This window comes from Jaculus jaculus, chromosome 7 (assembly GCF_020740685.1).
Source record: "Jaculus jaculus isolate mJacJac1 chromosome 7, mJacJac1.mat.Y.cur, whole genome shotgun sequence".
Lineage (NCBI taxonomy): Eukaryota > Metazoa > Chordata > Mammalia > Rodentia > Dipodidae > Jaculus > Jaculus jaculus.
Window position 1 is genome coordinate 121,680,564 of NC_059108.1, and position 16,330 is coordinate 121,696,893.

A 16,330-nucleotide genomic window follows, 5' to 3' on the forward strand; every position below is an offset into this window, starting at 1 on the left:
AGCCCAAAAGATATTTCTAAATATAAAAAACTTACATCTACTAGTATGTGGTATAAAGTTGTTTTTATATCCCCCATGGGCATTTCTCATGGGCTTTTTCTAACCCTGTGATTGAGTGATTCTTTCTTACTATAAAAAAGATTTTTCTGGATAGAACCATATGTATCTCAATGTTTAGATGCTGAAATAAGATAACAAGGTTTACTACCATTGGCATTCTTTCTGCTGCATGTTTCCTTAACCTCTGTGTACTGTTACAAAGCACATGATAAGCCAAAGAAGAAAAGAAGACATGGAAATACCAAAACTGATACCTCTAAAAAGTTACTTATTTTCAATGTTATTTTCATATACTGCTTACAAAAAGAACAACAAGGCTTCTTTTTTACCCATAATTTATTTAATTACCTATTTTCATCAGCAGTAGACATGCACACATCCATTTTTTAACAAAGCCACAAAATACCATTTGTTCAAGGAGCATCTGTCTGATCTTCAGTTGAGTCTATCCAACACTTACTTATCACACACACTGATGTTTCCCAGGTTCTGGGGCAAAAGACATACTTTCTGCTGTTAAGGAGTTTAGTAGAGGAGGCAACACAATACAAATAACTAAATATCTATAGTATGTGTTAAGTTGATGATATCAGTCAGATGTTGTAGAGCACAAAAGAGATGTTGAACACTTCAACCTGTGAGGCTTTGTGGATGACATGGAAACTCAGCCTTAGAGAGATTTGCAACATCAAATGAGAGAGGGGGCATTCTAGGCTGACCGCAGCATAGGCCACAGTTCAGAGGTGCTCAACATTGTGGCTCATGCTGTAGTCTCAGCATTCAAGAGGATCGCTGCAACTTCGGGGCCAGCCTGGGTTACATATTATGTTCTAGGACAACCAGAGCTAGTGAGGTCCTGACTCAAAATTTAAAAAAAAACAAAAAACAAAAAACAGGTATTTCAAGGAAAAATTACATGGAATGCTTAGGAAACCTCAAATAGTCTGTGGTAGCCACAGCTTGGGACATTAATAGCCTCAGGACCTGGATTCATTATGCTTATCTCCAACCACACTATGGAACCAAACACGTTTATTCTGTTAAATCCAATGCATTCATAGTTGTTAACACTAAATGTTTATCACTTTAAAAGAATTATGAAAAAGTTGCTAACTTCCTATAATATCTTCTAAAAGTTTGATTAAGCTGTATCAGAAAAGTAGGTTTTTTCTTCAAATAACCTGTTAATGTCCTTTATTTGTAACTTATGTGTCATATATTATAATAATCCCAAAGGTTTTGCAAAAGCCACATTGCTTACTCACTGAAAGTATTACACTTGAACATGTCATATGGCATCTGATTAAGCTGAATCAGTACTATTTTAGTTGGCTCTTTAGTGGCAGCTTGTATTGTATACTCTGAGCAGATATATATCTTTTTTTGTTCCCTTGTTCTTTCAGTGTAGGCTCTCACTCTTGCCCAGGCTGGCCTGGAACTCACTGTGTAGCTCCAGGCTATTCTCAAACTGACAGCAATGATCTGTGGCTGCAGGCCCTGGCATGCCCATTCTCATTCATTCATTTTCTCTCTCTGTGTGTCTCTCTCTGTCTCTCTCTGTCTCTCTCTCTCTCTCTCTCTCACACACACACACACACACACACACACACACACGCACATATAAATAAATAAGAAGAAAGAAAGAAAATACAGGGCTATGGAGATGGCTCAGTGGATAAAAGTGCTTGCTACAAAGCCTGAAGGCCTGGATTGGCCCAAGTTTGGTTTCCCAGTACCCACATAAAGCCATATGCATGAAGTGGCATGTGTCTGGGGGTGGTTTGCAATAGCAACAGGCCCTAGTGCACACACTCACTCTGTCTCTATCTACCTCTGTGTCCCCTGCTCACAAACAAATGAAAATTAATAAAAAGAAAGAGAATACAATGAAATGGTCCTAAATAGTGGAGTGGATTAAGAGATGCCACAGATAGTAAGTATCTGAAATAGTACATTACAGTTTTTAATACTGGCCCTAAACTTTTCATTGTATCTCTTTTTTTTTAATTTTTTTGTTTATTTTTATTTATTTATTTGAGAGCGACAGAGAGAGAGAGAGAGAGAGGGAGAATGGGCGCACCAGGGCCTCCAGCCACTGCAACCAAACTCCAGACACGTGCGCCCCCTTGTGCATCTGGCTAACGTGGGTCCTGGGGAATCAAGCCTCGAACCAGGGTCCTTAGGCTTCACAGGCAAGAGCTTAACCGCTAAGCCATCTCTCCAGCCCTCATTGTAAACTCTTATACATTCTTTTTATATATTTTTTTTCTTGGTTTTTTGAGGTAGGGTTTCACTCTAGCCCAGGTTGACCTGTAATTCACTCTGTAGTCTCAGGTTGGCCTCAGACTCGTGGTGATCCTCCTACCTCTGCCTCCTGAGACCTGGAATTAAAGGCATGTACCACCATACCCAGCCCTGTAAAGCTTATACATTCTTTTGATGGAAATTTATGTTGATATGTCACAGTTCTGAATCAGCCTAGAATGTCTTTTGTTCAGTTAATCGAAGGGCGGTTTCAGACGCTTATCCAATGCTAGATCTTCATGTGCGTCTTTCTCCACTGACTAGGGGGGAAAGGCAGGGAGAACATTGAGGTTATAAACCAAGAGGCAGTGCATACTTAATGTACTTCTGATATAACAACATAACAAAAGGAAGGGCTGTCTTGAAAGAAGTGTCCTCAGTGGAACGGGGGAAAGGAAACGAGACAAAAGACGATGACATGATGGGAACACAAGCATATTACAGTCTTTTCATATATTAAATAAAGATTTTAGATAAACAGATAAAGGAACCACACAAGAATGTAAAAGACCAGTTGTTAACTGCGGGACCATTGCATTACCATCTCCAGGTCTGAAGAAGCAAAGGGAAATGGGAGTGTCTAAACCTGCCGAAGTGAATAGCCGAGCTGTGGCACAGTCTGCATAAAAATCACATGAGTGCTGAAGAGGTGGCTTAGTGGTAAGGCACTTGCCTGCAAAGCCTAAGAACCCTGGTTTGATTACCCATTACTCTCGTTAAGCCAGATGCACAAGGTGGCGCATGTGTGTGGAGTTAATTGCAGTGATTATAGGCTCTGGTATGCTCATTTTCTCTCTCTCTCTCCCTCCCTCCTTCCCCCTCTCTCTCATATAACTAAATAAAAATAAAATATTTTTAAATCACATGACATTAAATGTAACATTTAACCATGTAATGCATATTATTCACTAGTGGTCAGTATAGTCATGTTATAGTGTCTTAGCATTGGTAAATACTCATAAAGTACAACTTTGAAATTTTATATTTTCTAACTTGGAAATTGATATTGTGTTGGAATTTCTATTAGGTAAATCTACTTTTTATTTTTATTTATTTGAGAGAGAATAAGCATGCCAGAGCCTCAGGCACTGCAAACAAACTCCAAACGCATGTGCCACCTTGTGCATCTGGCTTACATGGGTCCTGGGGAATTGAACTTTGGTCCTTTGGCTTTGCAAGCAAGCACCTTAACCACTAAGTAATCTTTCCATCCCTAGAGTAAGTTTCAAACCTTCTTTTGTCCATCTCTGACCTAAATTTTGACCTCTGAAAAGTGACTATCCTGAAGCTTGATCAGTCTTATCAGATCAGTTGTGCAGTTATTGCTTTTCTTTGTTTCTGAAGAAGTTAATAGGGCAGGTTCTGATGTCCATATAAGAAGTTAAATAATGAAAATTTTGTTTTCCAACTTCAACACAAATGATTAACTCAGATAATCACAAACACTGGGTCATTTTTAAATTATTTGAATCTACATGTTAGACCTTTATTTATATATAAGTAAACGAATACTAGTTTTAGGAAGATTTTTAAAGAGCAAGAATTGAATAACTTTTCTGGCTATCCAAAAGTTGAGTTAACAAAGTATAGCATTTGTCAAATATCAAAACTTCAGTAAATTGCCAAAATAAGGAGTTTTCATGGTTGTCATTTATAATATTCTATAAGCCATCATTATTTTTCTAACTCTCAAATCACTTTATGTTAAGAAATAAATAATCCTCTTATTTAAGAAATATTTTACTTATTTTCAAGGAAAGAGAGAATGAGTGCACAAAGGCTTCCCACCACACCAAAAAAATTCCAGATGCATGCACCATTCTGTGCATCCAGCTTTATGATACTAGGGAATTGAATCTGGGTCATTAGGCTTGTAAACAAGGCCCTTAAATGCTGAGCCATCTCTCCAGCTCAATTCACTTTATTTTGATGAGGAGCAATAGCGACAAATGTAAATGGCAGTTCTTAAAAACAAGGTGCCAAGAAAGTACCTTAAAGTACATATAAAGTTAGTTTAAACCAAATTGCATCATCTTTGGTATGAATGTACCTGTTTATGACAAATTTCTGCTGTATCATCCCACTATAAATAAGACTGTAAGCCTCAGTTTCCATTGTTTGTTTCCAAAAATGGTACATCCCTTACAGATTTTCATTTGCAGCAGCAAAGTAACCAACTATCTATTTCATGTTTTTCCTTCCAGCCAACTCAGACAGTAATGCCAGGACAAGTCATGCGAGTTACAACAGGTGCTCCAATCCCCTGTGGTGCTGATGCAGTAGTACAAGTGGAAGATACTGAACTAATCAGGGAATCGGATGATGTATGTCACCACCAGGTTCCTATGGCAGTACTGGGAGTAAAACTCATTGTCTGCACTGCTTTTAAGACTAACCAAAGGTGGGGGTGAGGGGATACAGAGTTTAACCTTCAGTAGAATAAAAAATAATATTAAAAGTATTCTTTATTTCCAAGAGACACATCCTTGAAATATGTATGTGTTTAATGATGCAATATGTGGGATTTTCTTCAAAGTAATATTGGGGAAGAATTAGGTGTAAATTATCAGTGGGATAAGATAGACAGTGAATTAGTGATCACTGGAGTTGCATGTTAGGCACATAGAAATTAAATATACCTGTGAATGTATTTGAAATAGTTAGCAATAAAGTATTATTTATTTTTGCAAAAAAAAAAGATTAACAAAAAGTATTTTAGGTCTTGGGATTTTTGTTGTTTAAGTTTGCTGGGATCATATATTATAATATGTAGGTAGGTTTCTATTTTTTTGCTATATTAGAATTTGAACCATGCTTAATATGATAAATTTTATATGCAAATAAGGAAAAAAACTAACTCACAATGGAAGAACCATGATATCAAAGTTGGCATGCCTTTTAGCTGAGAAATCGGTTACAAAAGCTAGCTTCTGATAAAATGTTAAGGACTTCATGAAATCAAAATTTAATTAAAAGGACTAACAAAGAATATTTGGACATATTCTTGAACATTACACTAAGCCAAGTATTTTTCAGCAAAATGACCCCATCGCTTTTAATTTTTCTGATCCGGAAAAAGCTGTACCACCAAATAGCCTTGGAATACTGAATTCATGTCAGCTCCCTCTCCACTGTCTTAAATAAATGATTTTGGGATATTTTGTGTCTAAGTAGGCCTTTTTAAAAAAAATAATAATTTATTTATTTGAGAGAGAGAGAAAGATACAGAGATAGAGAAAATGGGCATGCCAGGGCCTCCAGCCATTGCAGACAAACTCCAGACAGATGCGCCATCTTGTGCATCTGGCTTACATGGGTCCTGAAGAATTGAACCTGGGTCCTCTGGCTTAGCAGGGAAGTGCCTTAACCACTAAACCATCTCTGTAGTCTAAGTAGGCCTTTTTCTCAATGAAACTTGTAGCAGTTCTTGGAGCTAGAGTATTAACCACTAACATGTAGTAAAGTTACAACTAAAGTTTTAATGACTGGTAGTCATACTTGTTTTGTGTTTTATGGTATCTTATGTTTTTAAGCTGATACTAAAAATAATATATATTATTGTAGATTGAGTAGATAGGAAAATTTGGCCCTGCTAATAGGCAACCACTTGTTTTGGTCTGGAATTGTCTTTTTAATTACCTTCCCATGTAGGGATTATAAAATGGAACTGCTGACATACAGATCATATTGCTTGCTGTTAGAACTGTCCAAGTAGAGATGTATTGGAGTCAGGAAAACCAGCAGAGCATTGAAAGACAGAACACATACATCCTTAGACTGCCAGATGACAAGACAGTGTTATTCACAGCCCACAAATGCAGAACTTCTGATGCCGGGAGCTTACAGAAATCTACCACCTCACTGTAAGCCCTTCAACTGAAAATCCTGCAGGTATTGGGGAACCTTCACATGATACTGAACTTGTGATTCTTAGGAAAAGAGAGAAGAGTTATTGGCATTTATATATGTATGTGTATGTATATATTTATAGTACTCCTTGAGAATTCTACTTACAAAGTAAAATTTGATAATTGAATTAGTACATTTTTAAAACCTTGAGAAAAATATTTAGTTATTTATTGGCATCAAATCTCTTAATTTAAGTATCTGAGAAGCTCATTTCCATTGGTCAGAAATTCTGTTAGATTTTTCAGTTTGAAGTTATATGGCCTCTCTAATTATAGGGCACTGAAGAACTTGAGGTGCGAATTCTGGTGCAGGCTCGGCCAGGCCAAGATATAAGGTAAGTTCATAACACAGCAAATGTTTAACCCACCTCTGTTGCTACATGATCATAAACTTAGGAGATCATGACTATTACAAATCCACAAATATATCTACTGGCCATTTGTTTTCAAACTTTAACAAGAAGTAGTGATATTTTCTGAATTTTATATCCCATATCTGCCCTGCCTTTTTAATGAAAATGGTAAAAGTAAATGAAGTTGTCAAAAGCAACATAAGTTGGGTGTGGTGGCACATGCCTTTTATCCCAGCACTTGGGAGGTAGAAGTAGGAGGATCAAAATTACCCTGAGAGTCCATAGTGAATTCCAGGTCAGACCCTACCTTGAAAAAAAGCAATAAACTAAAAGGAATATAAGAAGAAAGTAAAGTCATAACCATATAACCCATGGTCCATAACCTATAACTACCCAACCTCAACTCCTAGATTACCCATAAATTGACATTAACACAGATGATCCAAGAATCAAATATTTTCCTTAGTAAGCTGATACCAAGTTCTCCACAACTACCTTTAGTAAAGTGATAATCTGCTCCTTACATACAAAGTTGAGGCTACTCTCCTCCCATGGCTAGTGCATACACTTTAAGTTATTTTTCTTATACTAGAACTTGTTTACCCAAATTCCACTGACACTGGCTTGCTCAACATCTTTTTGTAACAAAGCTATGCTTCTTCTGGTCTTATGGCAGCAGGCTAAAGTGCATATAGCCAAGAGAATGGCCTCGGATCTGGCTTACTCTAAGTAATCTAAGTGAAAATTACTTGTATAACTGTAACGTCATCAACATTATTCTCACTACAAAGATAACCAGCTACAGATCTCTATTAGTACTACTAGATAATTTCACACAAACCTTTGCCTTTTATCAAAGAAAGTTTGAATTTGGTAATTTTAACTGTAATGTTATACAAAGAACTCTGTTAAGTAACTTTCAAATATGAAGTAACATATTCCTACTTAGCAATAGTAGGTACAATTTCTATTTTTTATCTTCTGTGGTATGATATAACTTTTTTAAATTATAAAATCTTAAGAGTTTTTACAATCTTTTATTAGCTCCTGCCTCATCACTAGGCTTATTTTTCTCCCCTCGTTTATCTTCCTTCTGATAGTAAAGTTTTCCTCTAAGTTGAGAAAATGTTATTCTTAGTCATACTACAAATGGTTCTGCTTTGACTTTCAGACCCATCGGCCATGACATTAAAAGAGGGGAATGCGTTTTGGCCAAAGGAACCCACATGGGCCCCTCAGAGATTGGTCTCCTGGCAACTGTAGGTGTCACAGAGGTTGAAGTTAATAAGTTTCCAGTGGTTGCAGTCATGTCAACAGGGAATGAGGTAAATAAACAAATAGACAAGCAAATACAATAAAGGGAAGAGCTTATAAGATAAGACCATTTCAGACATCTGTTCTGTATAATAAATAGAACATTGTAGATTATGGTTCTTAACAATGAAGCCACATTTCTATAACAAAGAAATAGTTCAAGTATGAGAAGGAAGGAGTTGAAACTACATACTAATATTTCCCTCCATTTGTATGATGAAAGTTAGAGTAAGTGGCTTTTCACCACACTCAGTATATACAAACAAAGAATGTTAGCTGCAAGCTGTAGACATCAAATTGTGCAGAGTACTTAGTCCATTTGGACAATGATTTGTTCCTATCTTGCTGCTGGAATGTTGGGCCATCCTTGTGTGGGAAGGCAGTGAATCAGATACCATGGCTAGACCTTCTTGTTAAAGTTCCTTGTCCTTTTTAATCACCAGGAGGGGTTTGGTAATCCTTTTTTGTTTGGGTTTGCTTTATTGATTTATGTCCCTACTGATAACATCTCTAATAGCATGCTGTTTTTTCAGGTTGGTTTAGAAAGGGAACTTTAGTCAGTTTTTTTTATGAGAACTTTTGAAAAACTTCCTGATGACCGTTAGCCTAGGTTGTATAAAATGCCAGTAAGGAGCTGTACAGTCATACTGGAAATATGGGAAAAATCAATCTACTGCAAACTTAAAGCCATATTACAAAATCAGAAAATACCAAGATGATAAAATTTTTTTAGATTATACTAGTAACGAGTAACAATACTTTATGTTTTTTTATTTTTGACACTTTTATACATGTATATAAGGTATATTGATCTCATACCCCCCATTATGCACCATCGTTCCTTTCTCACTAAAACCCTCCTTCTCAGTTAATCCTCTTCTTTAAGATCCTTCTTCCATGCCCATTATTTTTCTTTTATATTTTGAGTGAAAGTAGATTTGCTTTTACGAGCATGGTGGGGGGTTATTTACTAGATTATGGGCAAATGACCATTGTCTATGCCATTGAAGAACATACAAAATGTCTATATATATTAAAAGCTTACCCAGTATTTTGCGACTTTATAACTTTGTAAAGGGTGAGGAAATTATCACAAAATAAGGGGAATAGGATTATCAATTCTAACACAAAATAGCTATTTTAGGCATCTTTTTATTTCAACAAACTATACATATTAAAATTTAGGCAGCCCTACTTATTGACTATAGGCATATATTCCTAACCTCGTGCATTTGTTCAAATATATATAGTGAACATATGTTGCATATTAAAATACTCATCAGGGCCAGGCGTGGTGGCGCACGCCTTTAATCCCAGCACTCAGGAGGCAGAGGTAGGAGGATCGCCATGAGTTCGAGGCCACCCTGAGACTACATAGTGAATTCCAGGTCAGCCTGAGCCAGAGTGAGACCCTACCTCGAAAAACCAAAAAAACAAAAATACTCATCAGGGGTTTTCTCAATTAATATCCAGACTCCAGGGCTGAGGAATATACTTAGAAAGATGGTGAATCAGGGTACTTAGTATCCAGCAGGGTAACTTGGGCTTTCTTCTTCAGTGGCACTAGTACTCAAGTGATCCATAGAACCTCCCACAGCTCTTGTGTTCATTCTGCAAGTGACAGTGTAGATACAAGAAAGTAAGTTTCAGGGCTGGAGAGATGGCTTAGCGGTTAAGCGCTTGCCTGTGAAGCCTAAGGACCCCAGTTCGAGGCTCGGTTCCCCAGGTCCCACATTAGCCAGATGCACAAGGGGGCGCACGCGTCTGGAGTTCGTTTGCAGAGGCTGGAAGCCCTGGCGCGCCCATTCTCTCTCTCTCCCTCTATCTGTCTTTCTCTCTGTGTCTGTCGCTCTCAAATAAATAAATTTTAAAAAATTTAAAAAAAAAAAAAAGAAAGTAAGTTTCAGACAAACAGACTATGGGAGCTTCCCTGACCTAGGAACCCTACGCCTCCCATAGGATTCAGTTTCTTTCATAACAATCTTAGGCAGCTTCCAGGGTCCCCATAAAGTACCATTATACACATGGGAACCCAAAGTCATAAATTCCTACTCAGTACATATGGTTCCTTTATAGTATCTTCCTGGCCTCATGCATGATACCAAATACCATTTTAACCTATTAGGAAACAAGCAAAATGTTGCCTTAAGAGGATCAGGAGTAAGGCCAACCTCTGCTACAGAACAAGTTCAAGGCCAGCTGTGCTGCATGAGACCCAGCCTCAAAAACAAACGAAGAGAAATGTTGCCTAATAACAAGCTGACATTTCATCTTTTTTCAAATTTCCAGGGAAACAGAGCTAGAGGATGCACTGTCTGTAGAAAATAGAAAACAATAATAAAACTGACTAAATGTCATTTTGCTTTTTATTATCACCATGCACTGGCAATTCTAAACAGGGTCAGTGATAAGACACTCCTCTTTGCTGGGGTGAACTACTCCCACACCCCTCCCCACTTAACATGCTACTGATTCCAGGTATATTCTCATGCTTCAGAGCAGCAGAGACAAGAGAGATAAATTCCTAGTTCATGTGCAGTTTGGATTCTAAGTGGGAAATAGTCAATAAACAAATAATGGTAAGTGGAGCAAATAACATTAAAGAAAGGTAAAATGGTAAAGAATTTTGGTTAAAAAAAAAAAAGAATGTTAGTAGAGAAAGGCATATGTCAAATATTATCTTTGGCACTTGTCCAACATCAGCCCTGCTATACTCTTTCCATATTGCCAGTGTATTGGCAGGAGAGTGGACGCCTGAAAACTAAGTGTCCCATGCTCTCTTACCAGCTGTTGTCTAGATAGGGTTTTTCAGAGGATGAAGTGTTTGTTTTGGTTTTGTTTTGAGACAGGACTTCACTATGTAATAGCCTGACCTGCGTTCAAATTTGTGACCTTCCTGCTTCAGTCTCCTGAGTGCTGAGACTTGGAAGGTGTATCACATTAAACATCTAGTTAGGTTTTGCCTTTTCAGTGCATTCACATGATATAAGGAGATGCCAAAAAGATAAAAGCATTAGCAAAAGTATGGATCAAACTCTAGGCACTCACTTTCCCCCATCAGCATTAGAGACAGTGTGATTTCCTGCAGTCACTGGCCTATTTGAGCACAGCCTTCTCCTTTAACTCCTCCATTTCTTTTTGTTTATTTTTATTTATTTATTTATTTATTTTATTTGAGAGTGACAGACAGAGAGAAAAAGAGGCAGATAGAGAATGGGCGCGCCAGGGCCTCCAGCCAATGCAAACGAACTCCAGACACATGTGCCTCCTTGTGCATCTGGCTACCCGGGGTCCTAGGGAACCGAGCCTCGAACCGGGGTCCTTAGGCTTCACAGGCAAGTGCTTAACCACTAAGCCATCTCTCCAGCCCAACTCCTCCAATTTTTACAACACATTCACAAGCAATTCCCTGTATTAAAAATTCCCTTTCTCAAGCCGGGTGTGGTGGCACATGCCTTTAATCCCAGCAGTCAGGAGGCAGTGGTAGGAGGATCGCCGCAAGTTCGCAGCCACCCTGAGACTCCATAGTGAATTCCAGGTCAGCCTGGACTAGACTGAGACCCTACCTCAAAAAACAAAAAAAAAATCCCTTTCTCACATTCCCTTTTTGAAACACCTAGAAGAGATTTTTTTCTTTTAATTTTCCTAGCTGCACCTGATTTGTAAAGTCTTTTTTTGAAGCATATTCCATGTGGAGGAAATTGTTCTAGCCAGAGAGAACAAAAGGAAACTCCCTGGTGTAGAGTGCATCCATATCATATATGAGAAACAGCAAGGTCCACTTGGCACAAAAGAAAAGTAAAAGGGCATGAGGTTGGAGAGATGACAGAACCTACACCATGTTATTTTCAATGGCCAGTTTTGAGGAGGGTAACAATGCGTACCATAAGGGAGCATAACATATCTTAATGTAAAGGTTTGCTGGCTTCTTTCTCAGTTGGGTAAATAGTTATCCTTAAACATACTTGGGCCACAGCCTTAGAGTTCACATTGACTCCCCAAGTTTTTATCATACTCTACTTTTAATTATATACTGAGACCAGTTAGTTTTTCCCAGCTACTACTCTTTCTGGTATTTCTCTCTCTCTCTCTTATTCTCTCTCTCAGATTGTCATGCCATATAGAACAAAAGTAAAAATGGAACTAGGAGATGGCTCAGCAGCTAAAAGTACTTGCTTCCAAAGCATGCCAGCATTGGGTTCATTTCCTTAAGGACCCATGGAAAGCCAGATGCACCAAATGCCATGTGCGTTTGGAGTTTGCTACAGCAAGAGACCCTGGAGTGCTAGCTAGTGTGCATTTCCTCCCTTTCCCCCCGCCCAACACAAATAAATAGAGAAAAGTAAAAATAACTCTTCAACCCCTGCTCCCAATTCTCTTGAGTATATATTAATCTCTTTGTAATATAATGAAATTAGATCATGGTTACACTGTGCAAGAAAACTATAAAATACAAATAAGCATTCGTGAACCAGGAAATGGCTTAGTGGTTAAAGCCTTTGACTCTGAAGCCAAAGGACCCTGGTTCCAATCCCCGGGATGCACACAAGCTCGCACAAATAAGCATTCATTCATTTGCTGAGTGTACACTGTGTACCTCCTTCATGCCATATGCCACTTTAGTTGCTGGGAATACAATAGTAAGTGAGAAAGATCATCTCTATCCTCATGGAGCTTGCAGTCTAGTGGAATGTCAAAAGAAAGTAAAACACACATGCAATCTATACATATACATTTTAAAAAAAGATTATCTGCCAGGCATGGTGGCTCACGCCTTTAATCTCAGCACTCGGAAGGCAGAGGTAGGAGGATCGCTGTGAGTTTGAGGCCACCCTGAGACTACATAGTAAATTCCAGGTCAGCCTGGGCTAGAGTGAGACTCACCTTGAAAACTAAACAAAAAAAAAAAAGATTAACTGTCACAAATATACTTTGTGTAAAAATTAGAGACTGTATTTTAAGAATAAAAAAGACGAATCACTAGCAGGTATATATTGTTAGGTATCAAACTAAGTTTTTCCCCAACTCTTATCTGCCAACATTAATAGTGGTTAACAACTAGTTACATAAAAATAAACTATTTTACATTACTTTGAAATAGATAATGAGAGACTATTTCAATATTATGAAAAGCAGACATTCACTCTTGACCACTTAGCAGGGATACACCCAGTAAGTTCTATTATGTTCTCAACTTTAATCTAAAATTATTTCCATTATTTCCCCATGGAAGGCTACTACCCCATTACTAAATTTATGCTCATCATTTTTGTATATTAGATCATTCTTAAAGTTTTTAAGCTTTTTATTGACAATATACTTACAGACAATAAAATATAATTCCCTGCCCTCCCCCACTTTCCCCTTCACACCTCCACTCTCTGTCATATCTCCTCCCTCTCCATTAGTGTTTTATTTTGATGTCATCATCTTTTTCTTCTATTATGAGGGTCTTGTGAAGGTATTGCTAGGCACTGTGAGGTCATGAGTATCAAGGCCAATTTCATCTGGACAGTTGCATTGTAAGGAGTGGTACCCTTCCTTATTCTTTCCGCCACCTCTTCCACGATGGACCCTGAGCCTTGGAGGGTGTGATAGAAATGTTGCAGTGCTGAATACTCCTCTGTCACTTCTCAAAAAAATAAATAAAATAAAATAAATCGTTTTGCATGTGGTATTGCCAGAGCTTTTGGGGAAAGTGCCATACAAACCAAAGGCCAGAGAACAGTCTTAAAATACTACACAGAAATGTGTAAACAAGCAGATGCTTGGGCTGGAAGGATGGCTTAGTGGTTAAGATGCTTGCCTGCAAAGCCAAAGGACCAGGTTTGATTCCCCAGGACCCATATAAGCCAGATGCACAAGGTGGTCCATCCATCTGGAGTTCATTTGCAGTGGCTAGAGGACCTAGTATACCCAATCTCTCTCTCCCTCCCTCCCTCTCTTTCTCTTTCTCTCTCTCTCCTTCTCCCTCTGTCAAATAAATAAAAACTTTTTAAAAAAGCAAGCAGATGCTTTAGAGTTGAAAGGCATTGTAAAAGCCATAACCTGAATTAGGACCAAAGATCATCTTTTATACATGTTTTAAAAATAGTTACCATAATTTTTAGTTTGGAGTTGGATCTAAGTCAGCAGCAAAAGGTATTCCATGTGCAGATGTACTGCCAGACTGATGAGTGACTGCAGACATGCTGTGTGCCATCTCAGGTCGTGAGCAACCTTCTGACAGCTGCACTCACTACACAAAGGAGGGCAGGAGCTCTCACCAGCAGTCCTTGAGCTCACTGCTGCACGCGTCTGCTCTCTGAGTCTGACTCAAACAGCATGGCTTCCCCACTCTTCCCTTCTATCTCTTTGAATGCCAGCTGAAATCCTAAGCCAGCTTGCTCCTGCCACGCTGGGACTTTATCCACCTTCTTCTCAATAAAGCTCCTTTGCTTTACTCATGAAAAAAGAAACTTATACTAGTCTTTATCTACCCTACCAGAAAAATAACTGCTTTTAAAGATACTGTATATAATTCAATTTACTGTAAGAATTTAATAAAGCCCTGTAAAAATTCTATGTTATATTTTTTCCACACAGCACATTTTAAGTTCAAGCACAGTATGTAAATGGATTTATGAATGAACTAATTCAAATCTACATTTCCTCAACTACTGCACACACACCACACACACACACACACACACACACACATCCGTTCAGTTTACTGCAGTACTAGGAATCTACGTACATACTTTCACTTTCTGTACTTCACAAGCAACATTGCCAACTGCACACTAATTCCATCTAGAAAGTTTTAGAATTTACCTTTCAATGCTTTTTTTTTTCTAAGTATTCAGATTGAATACTATTTTCCAGAAAGGCTAAATGGTCAATTAAAAAAAAAAAAACAAAAATTTTCTCCTTCCTAAAACACTTCAGCAATAGCTGCTAAAAGGATGTTTGTTTTCCTTAGTCCTTTATTAGGTCTAATATTGATGCTGTCTCTACCCTTAAGAGTACTTGAATTCTGAACGAAATGATCCAATGTATTAAAAGCACCAATGAAAAAATATTACTTGAATGAATTAGTTCTGGCTTCTTAGCTGTTTGTTTGCATTTTTGAAGATATTTATCCATATATCTGTAGAATCTTAACTCTAGCCTTGAGGAAAAGTTAAAAAAAAAAAAAATTAGAAGAGCCAGGCACAGTGGTGCACACCATTAATTCCAACAGTTGGAAGGCAGAGGTAGGAGGATAACCATGAGTTTGAGGCTACCCGGAGACTACATAGTGATTCTTGGGCTAAAGTGAAACCCTACCTCAAAAAAACAAAAAATAAAAAAAAGAAGAAGAATGCCCTTCTCTTGTCAAAAAAAAAAAATTCTTAGATGCAGGCAAACACATTTCAATATATAATAAAGTGAGTCTATATAACTAATTCAGATAATATCTTAGGTCCCTGACATTTCCATAGGATTAAATCTCTGTAGTAACCAAAAAAAAGAAAAAAGAAAGAAAGAGAGAGAGAGGAAGGACGGAAGGGAGGAAGGAAAGGTGAGCCAGCCAGGTGTGGTGGCACACACCTTTAATCCCAGTACTCAGGAGTCAGAGGTAGGAGGATTGGCATGAGTTCAAGGCCACCCGGAGACTACATAGTGAATTCCAGGTCACCCTGAGCTAGAGTAAAACCCTACCTCAAAAAACAAAAAAAAGAAAAAAGAAAAAAAATCTCTGAAGAGTAGAAATGAAGAGGGAGGTTTCATAATTAACCTGTTTGTCATTTAGAGAAATTAAGACAAAGAATCTCTTCATGAGAATTGAACAAAAGACTTCTTACCTGTTTTTTCAGAATTTCATTTGAGGCTTTGCATAATAATAAAATGCTAGTCACTAAAAATCAAGCATGTATTCCCTTTTGTTCTAAAAGTACTTTCAAGTGAATAATTATAGTCATGTTAAAAGTAATTTCAGGGGCTGGAGAGATGGCTTAGCCATTAAGGCACTTGCCTGCTAAGCCAGAGGACCCATGTTCAACTCTCCAGATCCCATGTAAGCCATATGCACAAAGATGAGGCAAGAGCAAGGTCACACATGCCCACTAGGTGCCCAAGCATCTGGAGTTCAATTGCTGTGGCTGAGGCCTGATGTGCCAATTCTCTCTCTGCCTCTCTCTCTTTGACTCGCATTCTATCTAAAATTAAAAAAAAAAAATTAAAAATAATTTCAAGTTGTTCTTTGGACTTTTCACTGACAACCTCCATACATATAGACAATATGCTGTGATCACAGTCCCTTTTAAGTTGTTCTTACTGAAATTATGCTTTTTAGAAAGATAAATGCAAGAAAGATCAAAAAGAAGCCAAAGTTATGCCAAGAGGTAGCACAAGTCTATCATTTGATGA

General features: G+C 37.9%; 1 protein-coding gene across 10 annotated transcripts in view; it reads left to right on the forward strand.

Moving 5' to 3' along the window:
* Window positions 1-16,330, forward strand: part of Gphn (gephyrin) — a 450,651-nt gene that overhangs the window by 389,855 nt on the left and 44,466 nt on the right. For all 10 annotated transcript variants that reach the window (XM_045154682.1, XM_045154684.1, XM_045154685.1 and 7 more), the window contains 3 exons: window positions 4,569-4,688; window positions 6,549-6,607; window positions 7,797-7,950. In XM_045154682.1, the coding sequence (XP_045010617.1) occupies window positions 4,569-4,688; window positions 6,549-6,607; window positions 7,797-7,950 (333 nt within the window). The remainder of the gene's footprint in view (window positions 1-4,568; window positions 4,689-6,548; window positions 6,608-7,796; window positions 7,951-16,330) is intronic.